We start from the raw sequence: 12,694 nt of genomic DNA, 5'->3' as shown, positions 1-12,694 counted from the left end.
GACCCAGCCATGCAGCGCACAGGGTTGTCACTGAAGGAACATAGGAGCAGGAGTAGGCCATTGAACCCATCGAGCCTGCCACGGCATTCAATATGATCATGGCTGATCATCCACCTCAATGCCTTTTTCCCACACTATCCTCATATCCCCTTATGTCATTTGTATTTCTCTGGGGTAGAGAATTCCAAAGATTCACAACCCTCTGATTAAAGAAATTTCTCCTCATCACTGTCCTAAGTGGCTTGCCCCTTATTTTGAAATTGTGTCCCCTGGGAACCAGGGGAAACATCTTAGCGGCATCTACCCTGTCTATCCCTTTAAGTATTTTGTAGGTTTCAATGAGATCACCTCTCATCCTTCGAAACTCTAGAGAATACAGGTCTAGTTTCCCCAATCTCTCTTTATAGGACAGTCTCGCCATCCCAGGAACAAATCTGGTGAACCTTTGTTGCATTCCCTCTATGGCAATAATATCCTTCCTAAGGTAAGGGGACCAAAACTGCACACAGTATTCCAGGTGCGGTCTAACCAAGGTTCTATATAATTGAAGCAAGACTTCGCTACTCCTGTACTCAAATCCAACAGTGACACTGAGAATCCATGCCATCAAGCCTGTCGTGAGGAGAACTGAGAAGGTTCTGGAAGTATACCATCTTTCTTTTGGTGAAGACTGGACCTGTGGAGTCTTGGATTAAAGTGAAACTGTTGTCAGTCGGGAATTGTGGCTGCATCTTTGAAGACAGGATCTGGCGAGCTACCGGAGGAATTTCACGGTTGTGAAGAACTGTGTGACTGTAATTTGGGACCATACGTGCTGAAAGGACTAATCAGAGGACTCATGAGACCCATCTGTGTTAAATCACGTTAATTATCAGAAGTAACCTTTTATGATTTTAAATACCTCTATCAAATCACCTCTCAGCCTTCTGTTCTCCAAGGAAAACAGTCCTAACTTCTCCAATCTATCTTCATAACTGAAATTCCTCCTCTCTGGAACCATTCTCGTGAATCTTTTCTGTACTCTCACCAGCGACCCAAGTTTTTCCTAAAGTGTGACACCCAGAACTGGATGCAGTACTCCAGCTGAAGCCGAACTAGTGTCTTATACAAGTTCAACATAACTTCCTTGCTCTTGTGCTCTATGCCCCTATTAATAAAGTTCAGGACACTGTATGCTTTATTGACTGCTCTCTCAACCTGTCCTGCCACCTTCAATGACCTATGCACATATACACCTAGGTCCCTTTGCTCCTGCACCCCCTTTAGAGAAGGGTAAGATAAGATTAATTAGAGGCTTTTGCAATTCTGAAGGATTTTGATAGAAGGAATAGGGAAAGACTATTTCTTCTGGTTAGGGAGTTAGTCAGGAGGAGGTCATAAATTTTGAAGTGTTGCTGAGAATGAGGGGATGGCTTACATCTTAACACAGATGGTTGGTCGAACATAGAAACCGAGAATGATTGATGCAGACCCCACTGCATCTTTTAAGGGGAAATTGGATATGACATTTGAAACAGAGGTGTGGGATGAGGGTGAGGCAGTGGGATTAGTCTTGGATAGCTGAAGCAATGAGTCATCACAGACACAATGGGGCAAGTATGTCTGTGCTGGAAACTTCTGTCGTTGTGGCCCAACAAAGAACAGTACAGCACTGGAACCGGCCATTCGGCCCTCCAAGCCTGCGCCGATCTTGATGCCTGCCGAAACTAACACCTTCTGCACTTCCGGGGCCCATATCCCTCTATTTCCTTCCTATTCATATATTTGTCAAGAGGTCTCTTAAACGTCGCTATCGTATCTGCTTCCACCACCTCCCCTGGCAGCAAGTTCCAGGCACTCACCACCCTCTGTGTAAAAAAAACTTGCCTCACACATCCCCTCTAAACTTTGCCCCTCGCACCTTAAACCTATGTCCCCTAGTAACTGACTCTTCCACCCTGGGAAAAAGCTTCTGACTATCCACTCTGTCCATGCCGCTCATAACTTTGTAAACCTCTATCATGTCGCCCCTCCACCTCCGTCATTCCAGTGAAAACAATCCGAGTTTTTCCAACCTCTCCTCATAGCTAATGCCCTCCAGACCAGGCAACATCCTGGTAAACCTCCTCTGTACCCTCTCCAAAGCCTCCACGTCCTTCTGGTAGTGTGGCGACCAGAATTGCACGCAATATTCTAAGTGTGGCCTAACTAAAGTTCTGTACAGCTGCAACATGACTTGCCAATTTTTATACTCTATGCCCCGACCGATGAAGGCAAGCATGCCGAATGCCGCCTTGACCACCTTATCCACCTGCGTTGCCACTTTCAGTGACCTGTGGACCTGTACGCCCAGATCTCTCTGCCAACTGGGATTTATGACAAATCTGTTTAAAGTTCTTTTGAGATCACATGGTATAAATAGTCAGATGGTCAATATGTGTTATATATTTACTTTTATCAGTACATGACTGACTTCTTTCTTTTCAAAGGGTTCAGATCACAAAATGGCATGCTACAAGAAGGATCCGTGCAAGAAGGAGACAACCTGTCCGTAAGAAATGCAGCAATTATCTTGTTATTCATGATATTTTTCTTAAGCTGGCAATAGGTTTCGTTGATGCTCTCTTGCGTACGCATATGACTCAGAAATTGCTGCAGTGGCGCACTGAATAGGATTTTTCTTCACACTTCGGATTGTATTTTTGTGCTGCAATTTGCTGGAAGTGCAAGCTAATAATGTTGCAGTGAGGTCAAAGGGGCATCTAGGATCTCCTGAACGTCCTGAACTTGAAATTAAATACAGAAAGAAAAACAAAGAGACAGAAAAAGTAAAATTTTAAATAAAAGATTTATAAAAGGAACAATTTACTACCAGCGGGAGTGAGGCTTCACAGTTTCAATTGTTTACGTTCTCACCGTCCAAGGTTGAGTGACATGTCAGGACTATGAAACATGAACATACCAGCCCTAAATGGCTGCGATAAGATTCATTTGTATTTACATTGCAAATCCAACAATTTCTTGACACTCATAGAGAGGTTGATGGCGATCCTCCATTTTTGCAAGGCTGATGTTGCAGCGGCTCAAATCACTGCAATTTGGGGTGAATCAGAACTTACAAGTTATCTCTTTTTCGCCACAAATTTCATGCACCAATAATGATAGGTGCCATGAACTTGCCATTACTTTTACAGCAATTTCTGGACCATAATATCTTCACATTTCTTGTTGCCCTGTCACCAGTGGGTGGATGGAAGGTGTTTACTTGGAGGAACCTTAGCAGTTTCCAATGGTGGTGAAATCTTCCCATTAACTGAAGTGCTGCAAAGCTGGTGGACATGCAGTGATGTAATTTTGTCAAATTGTTCATTCTAGTTTTATATCAGATTCTCGTTAAAAGAGGTGCTTTAAAGCTGCATCTATGACTTGTTATTAAAGAGGGTCTGGTTAAATTAGCATTCAAATCTAATATAAACTGTATCATACTTTCAGATTCTGTTTAAATATATGTTTTTATACTTTTATAAAATAACTGATCGAGGCATACTGCCATTTTACTGCTTCTAGCAGCATGTTAAAATGATAGTGAAAATTTTCATTCTTCAGTGTTGACCTAATCATGAATCATAACCAGGCTTTGACTTGTTTGGAGGAGTGACAGAACCTGCTGCAGACTGCTAGTTGAGCACGGTGCTGCTGTATCACACCGCTAATAGACCCCATAGACGACTCTGCTGCTTGTCTCATATTATTCTTGTCAGTGCAGTACCACATTCGGTGTCAGCAGATTTCTCCCTCCACCCATCCATAGGTACTAATTGATGTCTCATTGAGATGGCGAATTTTAATCTTTACAGCCTGCCAGCCTACTGTCAACGAGGAGTACAAGCCAGAATAATTGATATATTGAAGTTGGAGTTTGGGAATCATCTGGTCAGTTTAAAGCAGCAAAGCTAGCTATAACAATTTTGGATAGCTTTATTGCAAAACTGGTTAGGTTTCCTAATCTTGTGTATAGAACAAAGCTACATCAATTTGAAATACAGACAATGCAAATTTGAGAAGAATTATATTGCTGAGTACAGCACATACCATTTGATAATGACTGGTTGCAGGAGGCAATTGTAAGCCAAACACGGTACAGAAACAGGGGTTATTGTGTACAGTGGTGTAGTGGTTATGTTACTGGACTAGTAATTCAGAGGCCTGGACTAATAATATAGTGTGAGTTCAGATTCCACCATAGCAGTTTGAGAATTTAAATTTGGATTATTAAAAAAAAATCATAAAAGTGACCATGAAATTGTTGGATTATTGTAAAAATGACTCTGCTGCTTGACTTGTATTATTCTTGTCAGTGAAATACCACATTCGCTGGCAGCAGATTTATACTTCCCCCACCTGTGGCTACAAATGGCTGTCTCATTGAGATGGTGAATTTTAATCTTTACAGTCTACCTGTCCACTGTTAGTTAGGAGTACAAACCAGAATGTCTTTTAGGGAAGGAAACTCCAATCCCACATCAGTGTGGTTGACTTAGTTATATCAAACCACTACATCACACACACTACAATAATTCAAGAAGAAGGCACACCAACAACTGTCCAGGGATACCAGGGATGGACAATAAATGTCAGCCTTGCCAACAATGTGTATATCCTGAGTAATAAAATATATGGCTTTCTCTCTTTTGCTGAATCCATTCCATCAAAATAATTGGATCAGGCAGGTTTAAGATTTCACAACATTAGTACGTTGTGTTGCAATGTTGACTGCTGTGAGTTTTAACTGTATGGAAAGCCTTGTGTTAGGCAGGGCTGGCATATTGTGTGGCTGAAGATTTATATCCTCAAACATGATGAAATAGGGTGACTGACTTACACAATCCAAAATTTGATGTGTGTACAAAACAGGAAGTGGTCACAAATAAGCAGAATTACATGCTGACACATGGATCTAGCTATTTTTAAATCTCATATTGAGAAACCAATCTTATCTTTTCCATCAAGTGTTGAACCATCAAGTTTCAGGTATTCATCCAGTGTTTAAGAATTGAAAACATGATATGTAGCCAATTTGTGCTGGAATGAGCCCCATTTAAAGAAAGACTATGTGGACTAACAAAGGTGAGATGGCAGAAGGAAGGAAATAAAATTGCATGCAGGCAGATGTATCTGAGCACATTATAATGAGGAGGACAATTACAGAACCATAGAATGGTTACAGCTCAGATGGAGGTCATTCAGACCTTCGTTTCCGTGCTGCCTCTGCAGGAGCAGCTCAGCTAGTCCAGCTCCCTCACCCTTTCCCCATAGCCCTGCAAATCTTTTCTCTTCAGATAATTATCAAATTCCCTTTTGAAATCCACAACTGAATCTGCCTCCACCACATTCTCAGGGAGTGCATTCCAGATCCTAACCACTTGCTGCGTCAAAAAGGTTTTCCTCCTGTCGACTTTGATTTTCTTTTGCCATTCACCTTTAAATTGGTGTCCTCTGGTTCTTGACCCTTCTGCCAATGGTAACAGTTTCTGCTTATCAACTATCCAGACCTCTCATGATTTTCAGCACCTGTATCAAATCTCCTCGCAATCTTTTCTCTAAGGTGAACAGCCCCACCTTCTCCAAACTATCCACGTAACTGAAGTCCCTGGAACCATTCGTGTCGATCTTTTCTGCACCCTGTCCAATGCTGTCACATCCTTCCTAAAGTGTGGTGCTTAGAACTGGATACAATACTCCAGTTGGGGCCAAACCATGGTTCTATAAAGGTTCACCATAGCTTCCTTGTTTTTGTACTCTATGCCTCTATTTATAAAGCCCAGGATCCTGTGCACCTTATCAGCCACTTTCTTCACCTGCCTTCAGTGATTTGTGCACACAAACACCCGGTCCCTCTGCTTCTGCACCCCCTTTAGAACTGTATCCTTTGTTTTATATTGCCTCTTCTCGTTCTTCCTACCTAAATGTATCACTTCAAGCTTCTTTGCATTAAATTTCATCTGTCACATGTCCATCCATTCCACTAATCTGTCTATGTCCTCTTGAAGCCTATCTCTAACCTCCTCACAATTCACAATACTTCTAAGTTTTGTGTCATCTGTAAATTTTGAAATTGTGCCTTACACACCCAAGTCTAGGTCATTAATAAAGATCACAAAAACCAGTGGTCCTAGCACCGACCCCTGGGGAACCCTGCTGTATACCTTCCTCCAGTCTGAAAAACAACTGTTCACTACTACTCTGTTTCCTGTCACTCAGCCAACTTTGTATCCATGCTGCCACTGTTTCTTTTATTCCATGGACTTTGACTTTGCTGGCAAGCCTGTCATGTGGCACTTTATCAAATGCCTTTTGAAAGTTCATATACAATACATCACGTCGTTGCCCTCTTCAACCCACTCTGTTACCTTATCAAAAAATGTTAAGCATGATTTGCCGTTAACAAATCCGTGCTAGGCTTCCTTAATTAATCCATATTTGTCCAAATGATTGTTAATTTTGTCCCAGTTATCATTTCCAAAAGCTTTCCCACCATTGAGGTTAAACTGACTGGTCTGTAGTTGCTGGACATTTCCTTGCAACCTTTTTTCAACAAGAGTGTAACATTTGCAATTCTCCAGTCCTCTGGCTTCACCTCAGTATCTAAGGAGGATTGGAAGATTATTCCCAGTGCTTCTGCAGTTTCCACCCTTGCTTCACTCTGTATCCTTGGATGCATGGGCTCCGGTCCTGGTGACTTCTCAATTTGAAGCATAGCCAACCTTTTTAATACCACCCCTTTATCAATTTTTAGCCCATCCAGTTTCTCAACTACCTCCTCTTTCACTATGGCTTTGGTGGCATCTTCTTCCTTGGTAAAGACAAACATACGAAGACAAATGCAAAGTACTCATTTAGTATCAAAAACAAGAAATGCTGGATTCACTCAGCAGGTCTGGCAGCATCTGTGGAAAGAGAAGCAGAGTTAACGTTTCGGGTCAGTGACCCTTCTTCGGAACTGACAAATATTAGAAAAGTCACAGATTATAAACAAGTGAGGTGGGGGTTGGGCAAGAGATAACAAAGGAGAAGGTGCAGATTGGACCAGGCCACATAGCTGACCAAAAGGTCACGGAGCAAAGGCAAACAATATGTTAATGGTGTTTTGAAAGACAAAGCATTAGTACAGATTAGGTGTGAATATACTGAATATAGAACATCAGCATTTAGTATCTTAGCCATGCCCTCTGCCTCCATGGGTACATCCCCTTTTGATCCCTAATTAGCCCTACCCTCCTTTTACTACCCTTTTACTACTTATATGCCTGTAGAAGACTTTTGGATTCCCTTTTACGTTAGCTTCCAGTCTCTTATATTCTCTCCTTGTTTCTCATTACTTTTTTCACTTCTCCTCTGAGCTTTCTATATTCACACTGGTTCTGACTTGTATTATCAATCTGACATGTGTCATATGCACTGTTTTTCTGCTTCATCTTGCTCTATCTCTTTTGTCATCCAGGGAGCTCTGGCTTTGTTTGTCCTCCCTTACTCCTCTTGGGAATGTATCAAACCATCTCTTAAAAGGCAGCCAATTATTCCATCACAGTATCACCTGTCCATCTTTGATTCTAATTCTCACCCCATTGAAATCGGCCCTTCCCCAATGAATTATTTTTAACTCTATATTGTTCCTTATCTTTTTCTGTAGATAACCTAAACCTTATGATGCTATGATCATTGTGCCCTAAATGTTCCCCTCTTGCCACAGGAGCAGGAAGATGAGAGAATTTAGTGGCGAATGCTTGTGACATCTGTCAACACTCAGGTTACGATAACTAACATATAATGAAGAAAAATTCAAAATATATTGTGATTAGAGCAGTATTGAAACATATCTTTGGGCCTCCTTATCTCGAGAGACAATGGATACACGCCTGGAGGTGGTCAGTGGTTTGTGAAGCAGCGCCTGGAGTGGCTATAAAGGCCAATTCTAGAGTGACAGGCTTTTCCACAGGTGCTGCAGAGAAATTTGTTTGTCGGGGCTGTTGCACAGTTGGCTCTCCCCTTGCGCCTCTGTCTTTTTTCTTGCCAACTACTAAGTCTCTTCGACTCGCCACATTTTAGCCCCGTCTTTATGGCTGCCCGCCAGCTCTGGCGAACGCTGGCAACTGATTCCCACGACTTGTGATCAATGTCACACGATTTCATGTCGCGTTTGCAGACGGCTTTATAGCGGAGACATGGACGGCCGGTGGGTCTGATACCAGTGGCGAGCTCGCTGTACAATGTGTCTTTGGGGATCCTGCCATCTTCCATGCGGCTCACATGGCCAAGCCATCTCAAGCGCCGCTGACTCAGTAGTGTGTACAAGCTGGGGATGTTGGCCGCCTCGAGGACTTCTGTGTTGGAGATACGGTCTTGCCACCTGATGCCAAGTATTCTCCGGAGGCAGCGAAGATGGAATGAATTGAGACGTCGCTCTTGGCTGACATACGTTGTCCAGGCCTCGCTGCCATAGAGCAAGGTACTGAGGACACAGGCCTGATACACTCGGACTTTTGTGTTCCGTGTCAGTGCGCCATTTTCCCACACTCTCTTGGCCAGTCTGGACATAGCAGTGGAAGCCTTTCCCATGCGCTTGTTGATTTCTGCATCTAGAGACAGGTTACTGGTGATAGTTGAGCCTAGGTAGGTGAACTCTTGAACCACTTCGAGAGCGTGGTCGCCAATATTGATGGATGGAGCATTTCTGACATCCTGCCCCATGATGTTTGTTTTCTTGAGGCTGATGGTTAGGCCAAATTCATTGCAGGCAGCCGCAAACCTGTCGATGAGACTCTGCAGGCACTCTTCAGTGTGAGATGTTAAAGCAGCATCGTCAGCAAAGAGGAGTTCCCTGATGAGGACTTTCCGTACTTTGGACTTCGCTCTTAGACGGGCAAGGTTGAACAACCTGCCCCCTGATCTTGTGTGGAGGAAAATTCCTTCTTCTGAGGACTTGAACGCATGTGAAAGCAGCAGGGAGAAGAAAATCCCAAAAAGTGTGGGTGCGAGAACACAGCCCTGTTTCACGCCACTCAGGATAGGAAAGGGCTCTGAGGAGGAGCCACCATGTTGAATTGTGCCTTTCATATTGTCATGGAATGAGGTGATGATACTTAGTAGCTTTGGTGGGCATCCAATCTTTTCTAGTAGTCTGAAGAGACCACGTCTGCTGACTAGGTCAAAGGCTTTGGTGAGATCAATGAAAGCGATGTAGAGGGGCATCTGTTGTTCACGGCATTTCTCCTGTATCTGACGAAGGGAGAACAGCATGTCAACGGTCGATCTCTCTGCACGAAAGCCACACTGTGCCTCAGGGTAGACGCGCTCGGCCAGCTTCTGGAGCCTGTTCAGAGCGACTCTTCACATAACTCTTCACTTAATAAAGCACTGAAATAGAACACTTGATTATGACATGGAAGCCACTGCTGACTATAGTCAAGGAGAGCATAACTGTGCCATTCAATCAGCAGTGAATTTTGGACAGCATTTGGTGAACAGCTTGCCTTGTTGGTTACCCCAGATAAGTCTTCAACCAGCATTTACAGTGTAGTAGTTTAGAAGAGGTTAAAAGCATGCAACATTAACGTTGCCTGCAGCAAAGCCCAGCCCTAACACTGGCTGTTTCAAAAGTGATGCTTTAGTCTTTTTTTGGTCATTTCCAATATCAGAATTGTTCAGCTGTATGGAAACATGAAGAGGGTAATTTTAACCCCCCAAGGGCATTTGGGGGTTAAAACTAATAAAGGAATAACTGACACCAACCCACTCACTTCCAGTTAACGGAGGTGAGTCAGGAGTGGGAAACCAATCCACACTTAGGAGGCAGGTCGGTCATTAAAGAAATGTAAGGACATTGCATGCCTCCATTTTGACTAATGTTTTATCTTTAACATCTGCAGGATAGGTTACTCACAGCATTCATGCCCCTCCCCACGATGTCATATCTGTCCCTCTTGCCATGACTCCACCAACGGTGATGTCTGGTTCGGTCCGCCCCACCCCCTACAATGTGATATTTACCTACCATCTACTCCCGAGCAACAGCAAGGCTGTGAATCTGGCTGGCTGTCGGGTAGAAAACCTGTTGAGAGAATTTGCAACAGGACCTGCAATTAGTTTTGCCAAGGTCTGCAGGAAGCCCAGATTTCTGTCTGCACATCCTTCGTCCTGCTCTCCTCCCGGCTCAGAGTTATTATTGGGCTCAATGCAACTAGATCCCATTTTATAGCAGTTTATGTATGTAGAGGTGCTGTATTGCCATGGTTGCTTTCATTTGGACACATTGCATGTGATCTGACAGCAAAGCAATAATTTATTCTGATGTGCAGAAAGTGACCTTGAATAATCTGGTGATGCATTGTACATAAGGAAACTCTTAAGTTGTACTTTTCTAATGAAGGCAATGCAGTTTGTCAGCAGATGATCCTGTTTATTGGACCAATAAAATGCACTGTCAATTTGTAGACTTATTATCTCATTGCTAGCCGTTGAGATGCAGTAGTAAACTGATAAAGATAGAATAGATTGTCGCTGGATCAAAATCCTGGAACTCCTTCCCTGACAGCACTGTGTGTGTACCTGCAGTAGATTTACTGCAGCAGTTTAAGAAGGCAGCTCACCACCACCTGTACAAGGGCAATTAGGGATGGGCAACAAATGCTGGTCTTTCCAACACTGCCCACATCCCATGAAAGAATAAAAAAGAAAATTCTCCATATTATAGTGTTGAGTTGCATTGTTCCAAATCTGATCATATCCCAAGTACATTAAATGCTGTATTTCTCACCTAGTCTCGTTAATTTTCAAAGACTGAATTGGAAGTGTCACATCAATAAGAATGTGGTGGAGGCAGATTCAATCGTGGCTTTCAAAAGGGAATTGGAATATTATCTGAAGAGAAAAGATATTCAGGGCTAGAGGGAAAGGGAGGGGGAGTGGGACTAGCTGAGTTGCTCTTACAGAAAGCAGGCACAAGTGGCCTCCTTCTGTGCTGTAACCATTCTATGATTCTATGTTATCCCAGTTGTCAGAAAATTATCTAATTCCCTTTTGAAAGCCACAATTGAATCTGTTCCCACCACATTCTCAGGCAGTGCATTCCAGATTCTAAGCACTCACAGAGCTCGATTTTTTTGTTGGAGGTGAGGCTCCTAGCACCAGGCCGTAAAGGCTGGGGAAAGCCCACCTCTGTATTTTCGTGGCCCCCAAGAGCGATCATCAAAGTTTCAGGAGCTGGGATACCCGTCCCTTTAAAGACCGGGATCCACCTCCAAGAGCTGCCGGCCAATCAGAGGACCGGCAGCTCAGCAGTATCAGCAGGCCACTGTCGGTACTGCAGAGGCCTCAGACCCAGACTCAGCTCTGGAATTCCAGACCCAAGGTGAGTGAGGCGTGGTTGCCAGGGCCAGTCTGGAAGGCTTTGGCAAATTGTGGGGGGGGGGATTGTGCAGTTCAGGGGGAGGGGGCCTCCAAGGGGATAAAGATGTTCCCAGCATGAGTCATCCGTTGGCCACAAATTGCTGACGGAGGAGGAACCCCTCGCCCCAAGTCCGCCGGGAGGGCACCTCATTTGTGAAAGGGAAATCATGTTTAACCAATTTATTGGAGTTCTTTGAAGATGTAGCATATGGATAAAGGGGAACCAGTAGATGTACTGTACTTGGATTTCCCGAAGACATTTGATAAGGTGGCACATCAAAGGTTATTGCGGAAAATAAAAGCTCATGTTGTAGCGGGTAACATTATGGCATAAATAGAAGACTGGCTAGCTAACAGGAAACAGAGAGTAGGCATAAATGGGTCATTTTCTGGTTGACAAGATGTATTGAGTGGTGTGCCATAGGGATCAGTGCTGGAGCCTCAACTTTTTACAATTTATATAAATGGCTTGGATGAAGGGACTGAAGGTATGGTTGCTAAATTTGCCGATGATACACAGATATATAGGAAAATAAGTTGTGAAGAGGATATAATGAGGCTACAAAAGAATCTAAAAAGGTTAAGTGAGTGAGCAAAGATCTGGCAAATGGAGTATAATACGGGCAAATGTGAAATTGTCCATTTTGGCAGGAAGAATAAAAAAGCATATTATCTAAATGGTGGAGATTGCAGAGCTCTGAGATGCAGAGGATCTGGGTGTCCTGCTGTATGAATTGCAAAATGTTAGTATGCAGGTACAGCAAGTAATTGGGAAAGCTAATAGAATGTTATTGTTTATTGCGAGGGGAATTGAATACAAAAGTAGGGTATCAGTGACTGTATCACTGCCATTTCCTGCTCCCGCCCGGAACTGGAAAACTTTATCAACTTTGCTTCTAATTTCCACCCTTCTCTAACCTTTGCATGGTCCATCTCTGACACTTCCCTTCCTCGACTTCTCTGTCTCCATCTCTGGGGATAGGCTGTCTACTGATATTCATTATAAGCCTACCAACTCCCACAGCTACCTCGACTACACTTCTTCACACCCTACCTCCTGTAAGGACTCTATTCTGTTCTCCTAGTTTCTCGGTCTCCGATGCATCTGCTTTGATGATGCAACCTTCCATGACGGTGCTTCTGATATGTCTTCCTTTTTCCTCAACCGAGGATTCCCCCCCCCCCCCCCACTGTGGTTGACAGGGCCCTCAACCGTGTCCAGTCCATTTCCCGCACCTCTACCCGAAGGGATTGTTCCCTCCACGACACC

The 12,694-nt window shown here is 43.6% G+C and overlaps 1 protein-coding gene across 11 annotated transcripts in view; it reads left to right on the top strand.

The window, feature by feature from the left end:
• Nucleotides 1-12,694, top strand: part of LOC137383436 (uridine phosphorylase 1-like) — a 119,137-nt gene that overhangs the window by 5,674 nt on the left and 100,769 nt on the right. For all 11 annotated transcript variants that reach the window (XM_068056375.1, XM_068056314.1, XM_068056306.1 and 8 more), the window contains one exon: nucleotides 2,469-2,530. In XM_068056375.1, coding sequence (XP_067912476.1) covers nucleotides 2,489-2,530 — 42 coding nt within the window. In that variant the 5' untranslated portion in view covers nucleotides 2,469-2,488. Of the gene's footprint in view, nucleotides 1-2,468; nucleotides 2,531-12,694 lie in introns of those variants that run through there.

Source organism: Heterodontus francisci, chromosome 2, assembly GCF_036365525.1.
Source record: "Heterodontus francisci isolate sHetFra1 chromosome 2, sHetFra1.hap1, whole genome shotgun sequence".
Lineage (NCBI taxonomy): Eukaryota > Metazoa > Chordata > Chondrichthyes > Heterodontiformes > Heterodontidae > Heterodontus > Heterodontus francisci.
The sequence above is the reverse complement of the archived record's forward strand: the minus strand, read 5'-3'. Positions and strand labels throughout refer to the sequence as shown.